Source organism: Chelonia mydas, chromosome 12 (assembly GCF_015237465.2).
Source record: "Chelonia mydas isolate rCheMyd1 chromosome 12, rCheMyd1.pri.v2, whole genome shotgun sequence".
Lineage (NCBI taxonomy): Eukaryota > Metazoa > Chordata > Testudines > Cheloniidae > Chelonia > Chelonia mydas.
Window position 1 is genome coordinate 13,450,983 of NC_051252.2, and position 21,076 is coordinate 13,472,058.

Consider the following 21,076-nt stretch of genomic DNA (forward strand, 5'->3'; position numbering starts at 1 on the left):
CTGTGATTAATCAATAGCCCTAATAAATAAGTATAATACCTTACATTTTACATTGCTTTATATTCATTCATGCTGAGTTCTATTACACTAACATTACTCTAAAGTTACATGCTATAACCTTTGCGGCTTTGCACAGCTGTGTTGCTCTGTAGACAGAAGGAGAATACAAGAAGGCTTGAGACATACTCTCAAACCAAAAGCCTTTAGGCATTCTGCTATGCTTGGCTACTGCAGACAGGAGCATACATATGGAGCCAAATAAGAAAAAGTCTGTAAGATTTAGTGTTTTTGTAGAACTATGAAATTTTATTCATGTTCCGCTTTCCCCAAAGTGCTTTTTACTTATATTAAACTGTTTAAACAAGACGAGATGTGAAGAATTGTGATCTCTGTGTTAGCTAGAGAGTCATTCCAGAAAAGAACCAGATGAACAATTTTGTTGATGCTTAGCTAACATGCCCTCTGTTTCAAGCTATAACTGGTGAAAGCTGTCTCTAAAGTTTTGCTGATTTCTGGAATACTATGGTCAAAACAAGGTAATAAACTAGTTACAAACTTTGCCCTGTTTAGTGCAGGGTCTGTGCAAGACTTTCAAAACATGTCAAAAATAGTAGATGAGAAGTAATGCAAAGAAATGATGAAACCCTCAACCGTAGTATAAAGAGAGCAAGAGTGAAGCTCAGATTTCGAGAGAGCTTACAAACTACACTACTGCATCCCAGATTGCTGGTAATGTATTCGTCTTTCTGTATTACACTGTTTTAATCTTTGACTAATAATCTTTGATTAATAAAATTGATTGAGCCTAGCTATTTACTGAGTTAAATCAAACCCGTAACAACCTCTAAAGTCCAGATGCCTTGCAACTGTTTTAAAACTGAAACGTATCCGTATCTTCTAATGCTTGTAACCTCAACATACAGTTTAACCCAACAACACAAACCTCCAGACTGACAGAAACACAGGAAACTGATGGTAACATTTTGGAAGCTGAGACTTTGCAGCAAGGGGATAGACAGAGAGCTGCTTCTACTCCTTCCTGCCTTTTATGGGCAGCTCCAAGCCACCCAAACCCAACGTGCTCGTTGGATGTTTGGCACTGACCAATAGGTGCATTCTTAATAAGAAAGGGCCAACAAAGACCAGCAGGTGCCACACCATCACCACGAGATGTGTGGCCCACCCTCCACGAGCCTGCCCCACAAGCAGGTGCTACTAATACCTCCTTCTGCACAACACCCACAATTGTGAATTCTGTGGTTCTACAGAAGCAGCAGACTTCCCAGATCTCTGTTCACAGAATGATAAGTTGGCAAAGAAGAAAGGAAACAAACAATAGTAGTTAATATTTGTAAGATGCTTTGGAAATGTGCAATAAGATGCCATAAAGGCTACTACTACTACTAGAGCTACGTTACTTTCTGCTTTGGAAAATCATCGGTGGGGAAAAATGATTGCCCCTCCGCCCTTTTTTGTTCTTTAAGATATACCTTTTAATCTTTCAAGAGTATAACAATGAAGAGCTAAAACAAAAAATAATCCTTTATACAAACTGAAAAAATACATTCGCACATTTATACTAGTACTTACTTATTGCAGTGATGCTTTATGTGTTTTTTATATCCTTCATCTTGCAGTAGATGTTCCGGATTATATTTTCGAAGCCATTCTGCTTTATGTATATCAAAAGTGCTAGCCTGAGTCTTCACTTTCTTTCCTTTTCTACCCCTCGGCACAGGTGCTGACAAACCTACACAAAATGAAAATACAAAGCAATGGACAGTAATGTACAACTGGCAGATGCTTTGTAGTGTTTTTTAAATTAATATATTCTAAAAGAGAGGTAAACTCTGGTGGTGACCTCAAATGCCATATGGGATACCAGGCTCATTATAGGTCCTTGGCTCCTTGGTCTGTCAGAAAGGGAATCTCTAAGAGGTGTATTTCACCATTAGGACAGAAAGATAAAGGAGAGATTGCCTATTGTCACTGTTAGCACACAGTGAACTAGGTTTCAGCGAGCAATGAACTGGGAAGTTTACTTTACATACAGTATACCAACCCATAGTAGAAAGCCAGCAATAGCAAAGAATGGGAAAAAGGAGAATTTGCTTTTCCAATCAACCTTTTGAGATAACCTCAGCAAAATCCATTTACTTTAGTTATTTAATTACTCTTTAAACAAAAATTTTAGCTGTTTTTTTCACATACTTAGAAAATGTTGATTTCTTTATCACAAAATTACATACAAAAAGTTGTCTAATTACAGAAACACTTAGGTCCTTACCTAGGTGATTCTGCAGCTCTCGTGTTTGCCCATCCTCTGTTGGGGTGATGAGATCCCATATAAAACTTTTTATCTTTTCATCTCCTCTGTAGTGAACAAGGCAATACGCTAAGAGTGCTCGGCAAATTATCTCCACGTCCTGTTCATTTAGTTGCCTCTTGAAGCGACCGTGTGACAAAATCTCTCTCCAACGACCCCACCTGATCCAAAGTGACACACCCAGCAGAATTTTTAAAATACAATATTCAGGCAATCTGTATATGAGTATTACTGCAAAAGGAACAACTTCTTAAGATTTTGTGGTTTTCACTTTTTTGGTGTCTTCGGAAGCTTAAGCTCCTAGAGTCCAAAGGACTGTGAATCACTCAGGCTTCAGATACCATGATGTTGTAAACATCAAAATAACTGTTTCAAATGAAATTCTGAAGAATGTGTATCTCAAATATGGATTATTGGTTTAGGTTTTTCAAAAATCGTTATTACAATACTGTTAAATGTACACACACTGTCTCTCTCTTTATGTGAACTACGACCAAGGTTTTTGTTCCCAAATGTTAGGCTCATAAATAATAGGCTTGATTTTCAAAAGTGCTGAGAATCTGCAAGTTCCTATTCAAACCAGCTGGAACTGCAGGGTGCTTAGTATATTTGAAAATCAGGTTGCTTACGCACCCAATTATGGATTTATAAGCCTAACTTTAGGTATCTCTTTCTGAAAATTGTGTCCTATTTTTCCAGACTGATTTTAAAATGAACACATACTGTATGTGCATTATATTACGCAATTTCTAACTCTGCATAGTTCTTTCCAGTGAACACTTATAATTTATGTATAATCCGCGGATTAACAAATTTCTCACATTTTGATTAAAAAGGAAAAAAACTCACTCTTTCTTTTAAACTTTTCAGAAGAGAAAAGACTTATATAGGGTACAGAACAAAACTCCCATCCCAAACAGATTTCCCCAACGTGTCTCATGCATACAACTCTGATTTAAAAATTGATATATAGTTTGACAGTGCTATTGGTGAGCTGCAGTTCATCTGAGCTCCTGAAAGCACTCCTCTTAAGAGTCGGGGAGGATGAGAATTAAAAATAAAGAAGTACATTAAGAGTATATTAGAAGAATGACTTAAAATACTGAAGAAAAAGGAAAGGAGTTATGCTGCCAGTGTATCTCATACTTTAGTAGTTTACAAGTCTCAACAGTTGGCAATATTTAAAACGCACATAAGCATTTTATATCTTAAGATCTGTAATTCATTCTTGTTAATAAAACAAAAAGTATATTCTATAAGTAAGATTTAGTATATTTAGAAATCAACACTATGTTGTGAGTTTCACTTTAACAAAATAGAGTATATTTTACCCATAGACTAATAAGTTTTTCTCCACCCGAAAGCACTCTGTTCTTCCATATCCACTAGAGCGGTCACAAGGCCTGCGGAGTTTTGGTTTATCATCCCCTTCACTCTCTGCTTCTGATAACTCAGCCAGCTCATCTTTTGTGGCACTAAAGGGTCTTGTTTGCTTCCTAATTCTTGGGGTATCAATAACCAGGCTGTTCTGTAAAATTTTAACAAATATTATCTAAGACATAGTTGGTAACATTTTCTAAAAGTACCTGACATAATTTTGAGAGGGCAATTTCTATTTAAATTCCACATTTACACAAACATCAAAGAAATTCCTAGCTGTAAACCAATTATAGAATTCTTATGCAACAAAACAGACATTCTTCATTCTTTACTCCTTCAATGAGACCAATACATTAGATGTACATTACAAACTAGATGTAACATTTTATTTTATTTGTACTGAATACTGCCATAGGTATTGGGGACCAGTTTCTTCCGTATGCTCTTGGCAATGCAAAGGAGACATACAGCCATTTTAAAACTGACAACCTGGCGATTCCTTCAACACAGGGGTAGCATGGCCATGAGCAACACATCTTGAAGAACAGTTATGAAAGGTAGGTAACCATTTTTTCTTCGAGTGCTTGCTCATGTCAATTCCATTTCCCATCCTCCTACCCCTCTGTTGGAGTTGCCGGCAAGAAGGAACTGAGAGGGGGCAGGGCTGGCAGCACCTGATATACCGCCGTATGGGAGCGCCACTCCAGGGGGCGCCACAGCTGGCCCTACGGATACCACTAAGGCAAAAATCTCCGACAACTGTGCACACGGGCGCGTGCACAACTAAAATGGAATCAACATGAGCAAGCACTTGAAGAAGAACTGACATTGTGGCTCTCTCTCACACTCTTTCGAAGCGCCTATGGTAGGGGTTGTGGCCAATGGAAATAAAGCAGTCAGACTGGCTCTTGTGTTCCAGCCATTCTTAGGTGCTAAAATGGTCTCCTGGGTCATTTGGGAACCAGATTTACATTAGAAAAGCCCTGACGCTGCCTACTAATGCACTGACTAACCAAAGAAGTCAATTTAAAATAACAAGTGTGATGATTAGTTTTGGTTGAAAAAGTTTCATAAATCCAACACTGCTATCCTTAAAGGCCAAAGGTTTTAATATTAATTCGCAAAGGTGGTAACTTGATAGTTCAATCTGCAGAATATTCAATTCACATGAGCAACATGATTGTGAGAAAGACAAAAAGGACCATTAAAAAGAATGTACACAAATGAAAATATTCACACACAAAAAATACTTACTCTACCACTGATGGCATCTATATCTATTTCTGCTTTTTTGGCCCATTTCTGCCAGAAGTTGGGATCATCTAATGAAATATCAGTCCTATTTCCAGATGCAACAAAACTAGCCTGCAATAAACATCATCATATTCATTAATGGCATAAAACTGTAATACAGAATGACTATGTTAAATATACACCAAATTATTCTTTTTAAATACTAAGCCCCTCATGTTCAATGTGTGCATCAAAAATGCTTCTAAGTCCCATAAATTTATAGAAAATTAAGGCAGCAGCTAACTAAGAAAGGAGATGCTAAAAAAACATTGCAGCCTCCATCAATTTGGTACTGACAAAAAGCACTAAGAGAGTACATCCTGACTGCCAAAGGCTGGATGGTGGACAAGATATAAACTGCTGAGAAAAATATTTCAGGATTATTATTGATTCATGCTCTAAAAACTTTGCTAAAACATGTACATGCCAACTCTGAGCTTGCAGAGTTAGAAGGGTTTCTCTATTTAGAAGATACTCCCAGTTCCTTAAAGGGATCAGAACATTTAACTAAATACATAATACTGGCGGAACAGCAGCAGCAAAAATATTCCCATGCACAGAAAAGTGATGGACAGCATCCTCTAAAAGACATTACAAAAAGGAAACTATCTAAATAATCAACTGCAGTATATCCTTGACCAAAAACATGCCATAAGATCAGAGGAAAGAAAACAAGAGCAGGATCTTTCATTTTGAAAAGAAATCTCACAAAGATAATTTGAATCCAGACCTGTCCTACAGTCAGGTGTCTAATTAAGAATGATGTTTGGTAAAAATTACCATATATACTTGATCATAAGCCAGTTCGTTTATAAGCCAACACCCCCGAGATGGATAAGTAAAAATGGAAAATGTTTATGACCCATTCATAAGCCAACCCTATAATTCAGGGGTCAGCAAACTGTGGCTCCCGGGCCATCAGGATAAGCTGCTGGCTGGCCGAAACGGTTTGTTTACCTCGAGCGTCCGCAGGCACGGAGGAAAACCTAAGTACACGAAGTGTCCCAGAACGCCAACTGCTTACCCTGATGGGCCAGGACAGCAACTGGAGGGGAAATTTGGCGGGGGGGGAGCTGGGGATCAGGGAGTAACCCCTGTGACCACCCCCCACAACCCCACCCCTAGCCCAGGACTCCCGCACTCTCCCTATCCCACCCCTTCCCACCTTATCTGGGGAGGATGTCTCTGGCCCAGCTGGAGCTGCTCTGGCAGGCTGGGCAGCGCAGCCGCAGCATGTTCCACTGGGCCGGGCCGGGCGACCACAGCCTGCTCTGGGAGGCCGGGCCGAGTGGCGCAGCCGCACCCGTGTAGCCCAGTGGAGGGAACAGGGGGAGCGATGCAAAAAAAAAAAAAAAAAAAAAAAAAAAAAAGTTGCCACCCACTGCGGCGCTTTTACTCACCCAGCGGCGCTCTGGCGGCCGGCCCTCACTCGCTCTGGGTGTCTTCGGCGGCACTGAAGGTCCCGCTGCCGAAGACCTGGAGCGCTGCCGGGTGCGTAAAAGTGCTGTAGCAGGTGGCACCTTTTTTCTGGATCGCTCCCCCTGTTCCCTCAACATGGGAAAATTTAAAAGGCACCAAGAAATTGACAAGGTGCCACTTGTGCTCAGTGGGGGAGCGACCGCTGCCCCGCTAGCTAAGCCACTGGGCCACAGCCTGCTCTAGGGGGCCGGGCCGGGCGGCATGGCCACAGCCTGCCAGCCTCGGAGCTGCAGCTGCTTCTGAGGCTGGGGGGAGAGCAGCGTAGCCAGAAGCGGAGAGACTCTGGACCCGCCTCTTCCCTTCTGGCTCTGCTGCCTCTTCTTGCCCCCTCTGTTGGGGGGAGGGGCTGTGTCCCACCTCTCCCCCTCTCTATACCCATTCATAAGCCAACCCCTTTCTCTGATGCTTCCCATTTTTACTAAAAAAAATTCGGCTTCTGAACGAGTATATATGATATATAGATCTCCATGTGACTGCCAAAGAGATCTCAAGGCAACAACACAGAGAATAGGCCACTCTAACACATCAGAACTGTAATGTGCCATTACATAATGCGCCTTTAAAGCCTTCCACCCCTTACATTCCCTTTTGCAGCAGTTTCTGACCTCCTCTCCCCCCGCCCCCCAACCCATAAAACACTGCTACCTTCCTTCGGCAAGCCCAGAAAACTTAAAAGTGCGGTGCGGTCATTTGAAATGTTTCAGATGACAGGCAGACTAGTGTTTAAAAAAAAAAAGTTGGATGGACTTTCTAAAATGTTTATTTATTCTACATATCATGTAACTTAGGATACACAAGACATACAGCAAGGTCTCACTGGTATGCATATTATAGCAAAGGAACAATTATAGGCAGGATACAAGGAATTCTGAACATGTATGCTAAACCCAATGAAGGCCCTGATTTTACATTTAGCTCCACTTGGGCAAAGGGTTTCACCTGAATGGAGCCCACTGCAGAATCAGGACCTAAATCTTTATATTTTTATGTAAAGTGAATGACTCAGTAGTGTTTGTAACCTGTCAATTTTGTAAAAAGACTACATGGCTATGACTCCACAATCATCCCTCAATATATCACCTGAATCTTCAGAGGAGACCTGGAGTGGAATTTTCATAAGTGTATTTCCCTCAGAACTTTTAAAGCAGGAAAAACAGAGCTCTACAAATTTTAACATAAGGAACTACTCAGCACTGATAGGGAGGAAGGACTAGATGATCCCAGGAAGTCATCCTTGCTGCTTTTAATTCCTATGACTAATTTAGCATAACCGAGAGAAGAACTCTCTGAAGAGGCCACATCACCACTTAGGGATTTCATCTTACACAGACCTTGTCTACACTACCAGGGTAAGTCAACCTAAGATACGCTACTCCAGCTACATGAATAATGTAGCTGGAGTTGATGTAGCTTAGGTCAACTTAATGCGGTATCTACACCGTGCTGCGTCAACGGGAGATGCTCTCCTGTTGACTTACCTTAATCTTCTCGTTCCTGTGGAGTACCGGAGTCGACCAGAGAGCGCGCTGTGGTCAATTTATGGGGTCTTCACTAACCCCACTAAATCGACCGCTGCTGCATCAATCACAGCAGTGTCGATCCCCATTAAGTGTAGACATGGCCATTCAGGTTTCATTTAAGTAGAATACATTAAGGGAATGTTCTGATTTCCAGCCCCTGGTAATTTAAATTAGGGATTTGGGGGCAGTTTAATGCCAGAGACAGACATGCAAATAACACTGGCATGGGAAGAAAAGGTAAATTATGTATAAAAATACTTTTTGGTTATTCTCATAAAGAAGAGATGATAGCATTAAGCTTCCTGATTCTTCTTTCCTAAGACTAGTTTTCACAAGAGAAACCTAACTCCACAATCAATAAGTTTAAATGGATCCTCAATCAATATAACTGCAAGCATATTCTGAGATCCATAGAAAGCTAAGTTCTTCTGTCCCTCTCAACCTTTCTCGTTCTTTTTATTTCTGCCACTTCTGTCTGCTATAGTGAATGTTATATGTCAGTGGCCTAACCAATTTGAGAAAGTTTATAACTCCCCATAATTCACATTGTTTGTATTCATTCTTGAAATCAAAAAATGCTTTAAAATTATTTTCAAGGGAAGCATTTTAAACAAAGAGATTTAGATGAATACAATTAGAAGCAGCCATAAAATAGCTCAAACATGGCCCTTGCCAATAATCAGCATAGAGTATATTCTATTTTCTGTCTTAAATGTAAATGCTGTCTCTAGCACCAGTAAGAAATTAGTATGGAATTATTTTCCCCAATTCTATCCTTGTCCCACACCCTCAGTTTCTTTTTCTCACATTTTATAGATCTTCATTTCCTCTCCTATACAACCATCCTTGCTTTGCTTTTCAAACACCTAACAAGAAAACAATATGGATAAAGAGATGCCTCTGCATTTCTAGTATAAATCTGAGTTATTCTTTAATCCCATTCAACACTTATTTGCTCTTATGTGCTTTACACCTGCAATGACTGTCTTAGTCTATGTGCTAGTGTATGAATAAAGCAAAGCAAAAGTATTCTCAGTAACTGTACGTCCTCTATATCAAAAATATATTAGTAGCCGTTGCTTTTTTAAAAAAAAAAACAAAAACAAACACCAGAAGTACACAGCTATTGTTTTCCCAGCATGTGCTCCATACTTTTGAGTATGCAATTTACTCAATGTATGCCATGCCAATCAGAGATTTTTCCATGTGCACACGTCCATATAGGTCTCTCTCTAGTGACATCAGGTAAAGTAGACAGAAATGTGCGCGTGCAAAAGAACAGATGCAACGTGGGCCTCATATTTAAAAACAAACAGTCCCATGAAATTCTTTGCTGACACAAAGTTCTACAAATCTCACATTCTGAATCTAAGCAACAATAAGAATTTTCTTAAATAAAAGGCAGAGTAGCATGATCAAATGGAAAACAAGTTGCTGCTACTGTACCTTGGCAAACGTTGAACCCCTTCCTTCGGATTCAATTGTGATAGTTTTCGTACGGCGCTGCAAGATTTGGTCTATGTCTTCTTCACAGAATTTAGAGCCCTCATCCTCTTCATCCATAATAGCACCATAGGCACCCCTTCGAAGCAGGTCTTCTATTTCTTTTTTGGAAAGCTGTTGGATCTGTACAAATAATTAAAGGTGTTTTTGTTTTAATTTGTTGTAAAAATGGATGAAAAATTCACAAAAGCATATGTGCAGTATTTTTTCTACCTACTTCCATGACCAATATTTTTATAATTAATTTAACCTTTCAGATTTGTAGATTTAGTATCTACCTTTTTATAATTAAACAATAAAACAATAAAATGATAAATACAATTATATTAAATACATATAAATATTATTATAGCATATTTTATGTACCCTTGCGTCTACATTTGGGCACCTATTGAGTACCTTGATGAATCAAGGCTTTATTATATGTCATGATTCATGTGGGATTCGGGGAAAAAATAGCTTTGTGCCCTAGTTTAATCAATATCTAAAGATGTATATGATCACCAGTATAACTCAATTAACTCTTCCTTTATTAAGGCGACAGCTTATACTCATCTAGAAGGATAAAAAGATAAAGTGGAGGAAAGTTTTACATTTCATGGGATTTTTCTTAAAATAACGTAGGTGGAGTAAAAAATACCAAACTACGATATATCAAGGTTTGATTGTGGAGCTAATGTAGTCCTGCCTTCTTCCATACAAACAGAAAGCTGCATAGGAAATGAGATAGGAATCCTGTCTCACTGTTGTGAAGAATTTGTAACGAATGTTGTGAAATGTGAAGCATAATATTTTAATGATTCTAGGTTCATGGTCTGGCATAATCTGTACAAATAAAATAAATAAAGCCTACACTATTTAAAAAAAAAAAGTGTGGTAAGCAAAATATTTCACTTTTTCAGATACGTCACCAAGGCAATTATCTACCCTGTGGTTTAACAAGAAAAGATGGAGGAAGTAGTCTGTGCAAGAGTTCAAAGCAAATTTATGGCTAAACTTTTGAAGACATTTCCAAATGTTCATCTTTGCCTTCATCAGAAAGCATCACATAGCTATGCACACAATTTAAAAAAAAAAGGCCCAAGAAAAAAGTTAAAATTAACTAAGCTGTTTCCTTGCAATTACAAAAGTAGCTTTAAAAATGGTAGTTATTCTGGCCAAAAACAAAAAGTCTACATACACCACCAACACTATTTTCTCTTCCACTCATGCTCTGCAAGACAGCTTTATCCAGACCCAATTTCAGACTTGCTCTGTCAAACATCTCTCTCTCATATGAGTTCCGAGTTATCAATCTGTAGACCTTTACTGCTTTGTTCTGACCAATCCTGTGACAACGGGCTTGGGCCTTTGAAAGAGGAAACAAAAATAAAATTAGGTTTCTGCCTAGGAGCAAGATATATTCCTTCGTCTAAGAAACCTGCTGTGCTATAAAGTAATCTTAAAGGAACACAGTCAACTTGAAAACAAATCAATGTTTTTAAATGGAAGTCGTACAAATACAGAAGAGTCTGGAAAGTTAGAAGTAGTCTTGAAAAGATGGATTAGTAGGAAGAATGCAGGTGAAGTGGTCTAAGTTGCATGATATCATGTTATTTATCTCATAACTAAATCCTATCTATATATTTGTTCACAGTACTGATCTCTCCACATCACTCCAGTCAGATGCTAGACAAAAAGTCATTTGAGGATTTCTGAGGTTTTGATTCCACTTCCTCTTCCTTAAATTCGGTCCATTTTCTAGGTGATCTTACAACTGAAACATTTTTGTGCTAATCTAAACTGAAGGTTTCTAGTTTTAATTTTAATCAATTATTTCTAGCTTTAATAAGTGATGAAAAATCTCTCCATCTTTGCATTATTCTTTTATCTACTTGTATTAAGAGTCATCTCTTTATTCCCCTATGTCCTTAATGGATAACTTCAGTTTTCTGAACTTGTACATATTTTATTATTTCAAATTTCTCTTGTGCGTACCCCCTACGATCCTTTTTGTATACTAAATAGTCCTCTTGATGCAATCTTCAGTTACTCTATATGATATGCAGCAGTGTCCACCACTGTATGCCAACTCCCAGCTGTAATCTAAAGAGCATCATGTAACTAAGGAGACACTTTCCCCCCGATTCTTACATGCGATACCTTTAATTATAATTCCATGATTATATCTACTTCTTCACTTCAACATCACTTCACATATATTATTAACTTTTCTCTATTATTTACACTAAGTAATTTTTCTGCACTGATAATGAATAGCCAGCCACTGGCTTTCCAATGCAATTTTTGTGTATGGATAGTTTCTGAAAGTCATTCCCACTCCTCCTCCAACACTATGAGCATCACAGAAGTATCTGAAACTTAGCACAGGCCCAAATTCTTCTCTAGTTCTACTATTATAAATCCAGAGCAGTTCCATTAACGTTTATTCAATTAATTATGTATGAGAGAGTAAAATCTGTCCCCCAATGTGTTCTGTGATATCCTCAAAACCTTCAGAGTTTTATAATCTCATTAATAGTTTGCCTGTATTGCACTTTATATACTGCAAATTTATTATGATTTAAGCAGAGAACTAATTTTATTAAATGAATAAAGAAAGTCTATTTTGAATATTTTTGGGGAGAAACAGAAAAAGTTAAAGAAGAAAGCCTTTCAAAATTTACTTTTGTATTCGGATTTCAAGACAATTACAGAAAATGGGATGGAAAAGTATAGCTCTGATTATCAAAGAGACAGCCCAGCCAAATACAGTTGATCTTCTGTTTGTATACTGTAATCCTATTGTAAAAAAAAAAAAGCTCTGTTATACTGTTACTGAAATATACAGCCTGGTGGTTTTTATGCTCCAGTTATAACCTCAAATGAATTTACCTGGAGATCATTCTGAGGATTCCAGTCAGAATCAAAAATTATACATGTATCAGCTGCAGTCAAATTAATGCCTAATCCACCAGCTCTGGTACACAGAAGAAACACAAACCGATCAGAGTCTGGTTTGCTAAACCGATCAATAGCAGCTTGCCTCAGATTTCCTCTCACTCTCCCATCAATTCTTTCATATAAGTACCTAGAAAGTGCAAAAGAAACCCCTTATTTAGAAAAACAGGTATTACAAAAGCACAGTTACCTATCTATTATCTACAATGGAAAAAAGTTATCTTTGCTTTCTATTTACCTCTCATGAATAGCACTGATTTGGATACACAGGTGAATGCAGATAAACACAGGGATGGGTTTATATGGCCAGCTGCAACTTTCTTACTTTAACACTGGGAAAGTGTGCTATCTGTCCTGACTTGCATGCACCAAGCATTTAATTGGATCCAATGAGGGGATTACAGGGCTCCCACCATATAACCCATAACTCAGCCCACACTTCTGAATCATCTCTCATACTCCCAGAGAGGGTATCAAAAGTGAAATCTCGGTCTGCAAAGCCTTCAGGTCTTTCCTTCTCCCATAGGCCTGAGGTCCACCAATGAAATCTCACGTTTCTTTTACTTGTGGGAGCTGGCCATCTGGCCTTTATCCATACTGGATACTGGTTGCAAGTTGTGACAAATTAAACATTCCTACAAATGACTAATATTGATTTCTAAGTCCTATGTCTATTTAATTAAACTGTACTTCCATGATGCTGCAGGGAGGGTGAAAAATCCCATCAGGCCTCTGACAATTTGGCCCCAACAGGAAAAGCTCCCTACACACCAACATGTGTGATCATCATAAAAACACAGCTCCTATGCTATAATTACAGGGACGGAGGGTAGAGCAGCAAAATGGGACAAGAGGCTCCAAAAAACGCAGGCAGAAGTTTAAATTAATGAAGGGGAGGACAAGGAGTTAGCTTCCATTTTCCTCTGGCTGCCCAATCAGAGGCCGTGGGGCACCACCCCGAAAGTCCCACTCCCTCTGGAGCTGTCTACCACATTTCAAGTCTTTAACAGGGTTCACAAAGTGAGCGCAAATTATAACATACTTTGGTTTCGTATTGTAATATGCTAAATTGTCTCATCACATATGGGATTATTGGGTAATCAGTATAAAGCAATGTTTAGATAACTGTCACTTGAGAAACCAGTATTTGGATTGTGAACAAGTATTCCTTCTAAAAATAAATTAGTCTTTCTTTAAATTTTAGCCCGGTTTCTATTTGATTAGCATGTTTTTTTTTTTTGCAAAGTGTTGAACATTAGCCTAACTGTAATATGTAATAATTTCTATTAAATTCTAAACTAGTAATTTTGTTCTATCAAGCTCTCAAGACCAAGCAAACTGGAACAAGAATAAAGTCACCCCCCCCACCAAAAGTCTTTAAAGAGGCACCAGTGAAACTACGTTTTCCTTAAGAAAAGCTGACAAAATGAAAAACCTAGTTAAATTATTGCTCCTTTATTAACTTTTATAATTACAAAGACTCTTGTACTCTTGCTGTAATATCAAAATATATGTGCTTTGCTCCCACACCTTAAACCATAGAAACACCACATGCAGAGAAATAAGTGGAGTAAACTGCAAAATTTGTATTTAGCTGTCAGTAGAAAGCTTCACAAGCATTTTTCCCCCTTGCTGATCAACCATAAAATGGCACAGCAGATAATCCACAGGCATTCTGGCAGTCAGCCATGTTTCTGGTGTAATGCATTTTGTCGTGTATTAACTCTGACAATTCTAACCAAAGAGCAAAGCCAAACAAGTTCATACCTCTATGGCATTCAAAAGAAGAGTCAACCTGTTCAGATGCTGCACTAGTCTATGTATTATTTGCTTATAGAACAAGAAACATCTTTTTATACAGATTTTTAAACAATATCACAAAATCATATGAACTGAAATCAAGATACTGATACAAGCTGAATTCCTCCTTGTCAGTAATTGATAATTTGTACAGCAAGCATTGAAAAAAAACATACAACTATGGTCCTAAATAAAATTGCATCATAAAGGTTATTAAATATATGAAATGCAAAGTCTTTCCAATATAATTTTGCATGCAATGTGAAACATTAGCTATATATAAGAATGGTACCAACTTTGGGGTTTTTTTTGTAATTTTAGTAGGTTGCAATCATTTATCAAAAAGATATCCCTGTTGAGAACAGCACACAGAGTTTATGAAATATGTAGCATTCTACCTTTTATGTATAAGGTAGTCCTCAAGGATGTCAAGACAGCGCACCATTTGAGAGAAGATAAGCACCTTATGGCCTCCTGCTTTCATTTTTGGAAGAAGTTTATCAATGAGGACCAATTTACCAGCAGACTGGATCATTGCTTGTAGATGAAAATCAGGAGCAGTTGGGATATATGTTTCCCTAAACTCCCCAAGGATTTTCTCTTCAGCACCTGTCAAATAATAAAAATATATGACTAATCTCAAAAGAAATGGTGGTGGTTGTTTTTTCACCCTCACAACAAGTTAATGATCACACAGCTTGGTTAACCCACTCTATTTCACTGTTTAACTGTTCCCTTTGGGGCAAATTCTGTCCTCCAACCACAGCCATTTTTAAAAACAAAAAAAAACAAAACAAAAAACACAACACAACCCAAACCACACATTACAGGCTACAGCTGTAAGTAAAGACAGATTTTTTTCCCACAGGAGGGAGCATAAATAGAAATCTTGGGAGGGATTCCCCCTCTCCCCACTAGCCACGCTCCCATATGCTGATGTGACAGCACAAAGGAGAAGAGAGAGTGAGCAAGTGAGGGAGGGGGGACGAAGGGAGTAGGTGGGTGGCCTTGGGAAAGGGCGGGACAGGGATGTTGCCTTGGGGAAGCGGCGGGGCAGGGGTGTTTGGGTTTGTGCAATTAGACAGTTGGCAACCCTAGTAAGGCTGCCATTAAAACCCTGTTGTAGGAGGCATGCTGGGGGCAGTAAAGGCATATTTGGTGTCAGGAGAAGTGTGCTGCAGAAATTCTAGAAGAGCAGACACCCATACGTAACCAGGGATGAGCTGTCTAAGAGGACAGGAGGGTCACATTGGCCTTCAGAACAGTCCAAAATAAAGAAGACACAAAGATGGCTTAAAGAGACAGAGCATATAATCACACCTGTCTATCTATCTTTCTGAGTGACCCTAAATTCGTCAGGCCAAATTCACATTTTATGTACCTCCTCAGATTTCAAATAAGTTACACCTGGGCTGAATGGAGTAATTCATTTTAAAGTTAGTTATGACAAAAAGAGAAACAATATTTGGGCACATTGTTTCAGAGAATGGAATTTAAGGAACAGCAGTTGGCCTTATCCCATCAGAAATTTGAGTATACCTGCCGAAATAATTTACAAAGGTTTCAGAAACATTGTATTAACACAAAACTTTTCACACTATAGGTCCACAGCTACAACATTCATAACCAATACAATTGTAATTACTGATTAAAACAAAGCCACTGGTAGCTAAGAATTTTGTTTTTTTAAAACCAGAAGAGCACAGAAAAGAAGAGATTACTCACCTTGTGGAAAAAGAAAAGGAGTACTTGTGGCACCTTAGAGACTAACAAATTTATTTGAGCATAAGCTTTCGTGAGCTACAGCTCACTTCATCGGATACATTCAGTGGAAAATACAGTGGGGAGATTTATATACACAGAGAACATGAAACAACAGGTGATACCATACACACTGTAACCAGAGTGATCACTTAAGGTGAGCTATTACCAGCATGAGTGGGGGCGGAGGGAGGGACGACGACGGACCTTTTGTAGTGATTATCAAGGTGGGCCATTTCCAGCAGTTGACGAGCCTCTGATAGTGTGGCTGATGTGATTAGGCCCTTTGATGGGGTCCCCTGAATAGATATGTGGACACAGTTGGCAACAGGCTTTGTTGCAAGGATAGGTTCCTGGGTTAGTGGTTCTGTTGCGTGGTTGCTAGTGAGTATTTGCTTCAGGTTGGGGGGCTGTCTGTAAGCAAGGACTGGCCTGTCTCCCAAGATCTGAGAGAGTGGTGGGTTGTCCTTCAGGATAGGTTGTAGATCCTTGATGATGCGTTGGAGAGGTTTTAGTTAGGGGCTGAAGGTGATGGCTAGTGGTGTTCTGTTATTCATAGGGCCTAATCACATCAGTCACACTATCAGAGGCTCGTTCACCTTCACATCTACCAATGTGATATAAGAAGAGGGTGAAGGAGGGTGGGTAGTAGAGCACCCATAGGTGGACACATTTTAAAGAAACACAGTTAGTACACAAACTGAGTAACAACTTCTTTTTTGAATAGTGTCTTTATGAGTGCTCCACCTCAGGTGACTTCGAGCAATATTCCCAGATTGAGGAGGCAGCTTCAGAATAGTTCAGAACTGAAGACAGTACTGCAGAATCAAGTGTCAAATCAGATCTGATGGAATGGATCAAGACGTAATGTTTTGAAAACGTATGTACTGAAACCCATGTACAGGCTCTATATATTTCAGATACTAGCACATTCTTTTATAATGCTGTAGATCTTGCTTGTGATCTGGCTGAATGTGCTAACACCCTTTGGGGGGAATGAGCACCCACAGCATCATAACAAGCAATAATACCAGATATCCATCTCAACAGTCTCTGTGCAGAGATCAAGGACCCTTTGATCTATCTGCAAAGGAAATGAAGAGCCTATGTGACTTCCTAAATTTTTTCATCCTATTTAAGTAGAAGGTCAATGCCCTTCAAAGATCCAGGGCATGTAAATAGAATTCCTGTAGAGAACTATGTGGCTTTGGGGAAAACACTGGAAAATGAATGGACTGATTAAGGTGGAACTCTGATCGAACCTTAGGTAAGAATTTAGAGTAGGGACATAAGGACACCTTGTCCTTAAAGAATGCTATAAAGGGGAGGTTCTGCCATCAAGGCTCCAATCTCCCTGATCCAACAGCCTACATGATGACTACTAAAAAGGCCATCTTCATAGAAAAATGCAACAGAGAACAGGTTGCCAGTGGTTCAAATGGAGGTCTTACAAGGTCACTGAGTACAAGGTTAAGGTCCCAGGTTAAAGCAGGGTTTCTAGTCTGCGGACAGAGTTTCCCCAAACCCTTAATAAACCTATACAATACTGGATGAGCAAATACAGACAATCCTTCTACCAGAGGATGAAAGGTTGATATTCTGGCCAAATGGACCTTAATCAAACTAATTTATAACCCTGGTTTCTTTAGATCCTACAGATAAACCAGGATGACTGAAAGCGGCACCAAATCAGGCAGGAGGCAACAACGACAACAAGAATGGAAGAATCTCTTCCATTTCTGCAGGTAAGTAGTGAGGGTTGATCTGTTTCTATTATTCAGTAACACCTGTTGTACAGACTAACATGGCTGGTACTCTGAAACCTGTTGTACTTACGTAGAGCAGGAGGATTCTAACCCCATGAACATTGAGGAGCCACACCTTGAGGCAGAGAATTGCTAGGCTGGGATGAAGCACATGACCCATATCCTATAACAGAAGATGAGTAATGGACGGAAGCTCAAATGATGGTTGGGTACATAGGTGAAATAGGTATGGGTACCAAACTTGTCTCAGCCACGTCAGCACTATATGGATAACTCTGGCTCTGTCTTGTCTGATCATGTTCATCAAACTTAGTATCAGCAGCACTGGAGGAATTGCATAGAACAGACCGTTCTTCCAAGGAGTGGTGGCCCAGATCCCCTCTTCCGCAGAAAAGAGAAGACTTCCTATTCCTAGCGGTAGTGAAGAGATACACCTCTGGCAGTCCCCATCTTATGAACATGCTGAGGAGAAACTGGGCGTCTAGATCCCATTCATAATTCTGTGAGAACTGTCTGCTGAGGAATTGTTGTTCTGAATACCTTGGAGGTAGATCTCTGAAATTTGGATCTGATGAGCTATGTACCAATCCCATACCTTCATGGGTTTGGCACGCTGGAAGGAGGATCTTGCTCCTCCAAGCTTGTTGATATAGAACATGCAGGATATGTTGTCCGCCGTGACCCAAACTGATTTGCCCTGACGAGGGGTAGGAAATGAAGGAAAGCATTCCTGACAGCCCTGAGCTCCAACAAATTGAGGTGAGTTCCCCATTTCAACTGTGATGCATCAGTCACTTAAGGGGCTGGGTGACAGAAAGGGACTCCCACACAGATATTGAGTTAATTCTTCCAACAGTCTAAGGAGTTTCTCACACATAGAGAAACTATCACCTGTCTATCCAGTGGGTCTCTGACTGGAGAACTGGTCATTCTGAGCCAACCCTGGAAGCAGCAGAGACATAGCCCTGCATGATTGGTCCAAAGGTTCAAGCTGCCATGTGTCTCAGGAACTGAATTTCTATTGTGGTTCAACGGTCCCCTGAATTGCTCATCCCAGACCTGACAAGGTTACGAATCTGTCTAAGGAAGGTAGTCTCTGGCTGTCAACAAATCCAAATATGCCCCTATAAACTGTATCTTCTGTACAGGGGTTAATATGGAATTTTTTTTACATTAAGCTGCAGACCCAACTCCTGGTACAGAGCAAGGGCCATCTGGATGGAAGACGGCACTGCTTCGCAGGAATGGTTGCCAAGGTACAGGAAGACTAGGATCGCTTCTTGTTGGAGGTAAGCAGCCACTACTGCCAGGACTTTTGAGAACGCCATTGAGACCGAGGAAAGGGCAGCACTCAGTATTGGAAATGATCTTGGGACTACAGTGAAACATTGGTATTTCCTGTGCAATGGGTGAATCTTTTATATGAAAATAGACATCTTGTTGGTCGAGGGCCAAAAATCAATCCCCCTTCTCTAGTGAAGGAATTATAGCTGCCAGAGTTACCATCCTAAACTTCTCAGACTTTACAAATTTGTTTAGAAGTCTTAGATCTAAGATCGGTCTCCACCCTGTGTCCTTCTTTGGCACAAGGAAATACGTAATCCCTTATGCTTATAAGCTTCTAAATTCAAAAAAAGTTCACTTCTTGTCTCGATAAAAGCTTGTGAGAGGGGTCCCTGAAGAGGAATGGGGTGGAAGAGAGGGAGTGATATAAAATGGATGGTTTAACCAATGTTATGACTCCTATGACCTACTTGTCAGCAGTGAACTGCCTCCAAACACACTGAAAATAGGCAAGGCAGTCTCCAAAGTGGGAGTGGTGGGCTAATGGGCACAGCTGTCAATACAGAGATGCAGGAGGATTCAAACTCACTAGCAACCACGCAACAGAACCACTAACCCAGGAACCTATCCTTGCAACAAAGCCTGTTGCCAACTGTGTCCACATATCTATTCAGGGGACCCCATCAAAGGGCCTAATCACATCAGCCACACTATCAGAGGCTCGTCAACTGCTGGAAATGGCCCACCTTGATAATCACTACAAAAGGTCCGTCGTCGTCCCTCCCTCCGCCCCCACTCATGCTGGTAATAGCTCACCTTAAGTGATCACTCTGGTTACAGTGTGTATGGTATCACCTGTTGTTTCATGTTCTCTGTGTATATAAATCTCCCCACTGTATTTTCCACTGAATGTATCCGATGAAGTGAGCTGTAGCTCACGAAAGCTTATGCTCAAATAAATTTGTTAGTCTCTAAGGTGCCACAAGTACTCCTTTTCTTTTTCCACAAGGTGAGTAATCTCTTCTTTTCTGTGCTCTTCTGGTTTTAAAAAAACAAAATTCTTAGCTACCAGTGGCTTTGTTTTAATCAGTAATTACAATTGTATTGGTTATGGAAGACAATACAAATGTATTGTGGAAGACATGGGACTCCCACAAGCAAGGGACACAGAGTGGCCATTGTTCACAGATACAGCTTCTTGACAGGAGAGGTAATCTTTAAAACATGGTGAGCCAGGCATGCCCTGCTAGGAAAAGAATAAGCCTCCCTGAGTGGAAAGAGCAAAGTAAAACAATCCTCTCACTACTTATCTAATTAAATATAACTATATTAACAACTAAAAATTAGCTATAAAAACTTATCTTAACCACTACAGAAATATTAGAAAAGCCAAGGCACACTCAAGGTGGACATGCTAGGGCTCCATCTCAGGCTGAGGCGGTTGAAAAGCAACTGAGGATGGTTCACCTGCACACCCTGAATAGCCTCAGCATCTGGCACAAAGAGGCCCCCCTATAACTTTGGTATCCAGCATGAGGAGGTATCCGCCCCAAAGAGGCATGGAGTCGAAAGGACACTGCTACCTGAAAATCTCTGATCAAGGGATCGAGAGGCTTATGAGCGCTCCTGAAGTGGAGCAGCCATAGGGATACTACTTGAAGAAGAAGAAGAGGGATCAGTTCTGGGTCCAGTTCTGTTCAATATTTTCATCAATGACTTATATAATGGCACAGAGAGTACACTTACGAAGTTTGTGGACGATACCAAGCTGGGAGGGGTTGCAAGTACCTTGGAGGATAGCATTTAAATTCAAAATAAACTGAACAAACTGAAGAAATGGACTAAAGTAAACAGGATGAAATTCAATAAGGACAAATGCAAAGTCCTCCACCTAGGAAGGACCAATCAGTTGCACACATACAAAATAGGAAATGACTACCAATGAAGAAGTACTGCAGAAGGGTCATAGTGGATCACAAGCTAACTATGAGTCAACAGTGTAACACTGTTGCAAAAAACCCCAA

At 39.8% G+C, this 21,076-nt stretch overlaps 1 protein-coding gene across 13 annotated transcripts in view; it reads right to left on the reverse strand.

Moving 5' to 3' along the window:
* The window catches only part of CHD9 (chromodomain helicase DNA binding protein 9), a 182,004-nt gene that overhangs the window by 48,131 nt on the left and 112,797 nt on the right, over nt 1-21,076 (reverse strand). For all 13 annotated transcript variants that reach the window (XM_037878254.2, XM_037878247.2, XM_037878257.2 and 10 more), the window contains 8 exons: nt 14,640-14,850; nt 12,376-12,571; nt 10,682-10,849; nt 9,445-9,624; nt 4,961-5,071; nt 3,658-3,854; nt 2,288-2,487; nt 1,591-1,750 (listed from right to left, as the gene is read on the reverse strand). In XM_037878254.2, coding sequence (XP_037734182.1) covers nt 1,591-1,750; nt 2,288-2,487; nt 3,658-3,854; nt 4,961-5,071; nt 9,445-9,624; nt 10,682-10,849; nt 12,376-12,571; nt 14,640-14,850 — 1,423 coding nt within the window. The remainder of the gene's footprint in view (nt 1-1,590; nt 1,751-2,287; nt 2,488-3,657; nt 3,855-4,960; nt 5,072-9,444; nt 9,625-10,681; nt 10,850-12,375; nt 12,572-14,639; nt 14,851-21,076) is intronic.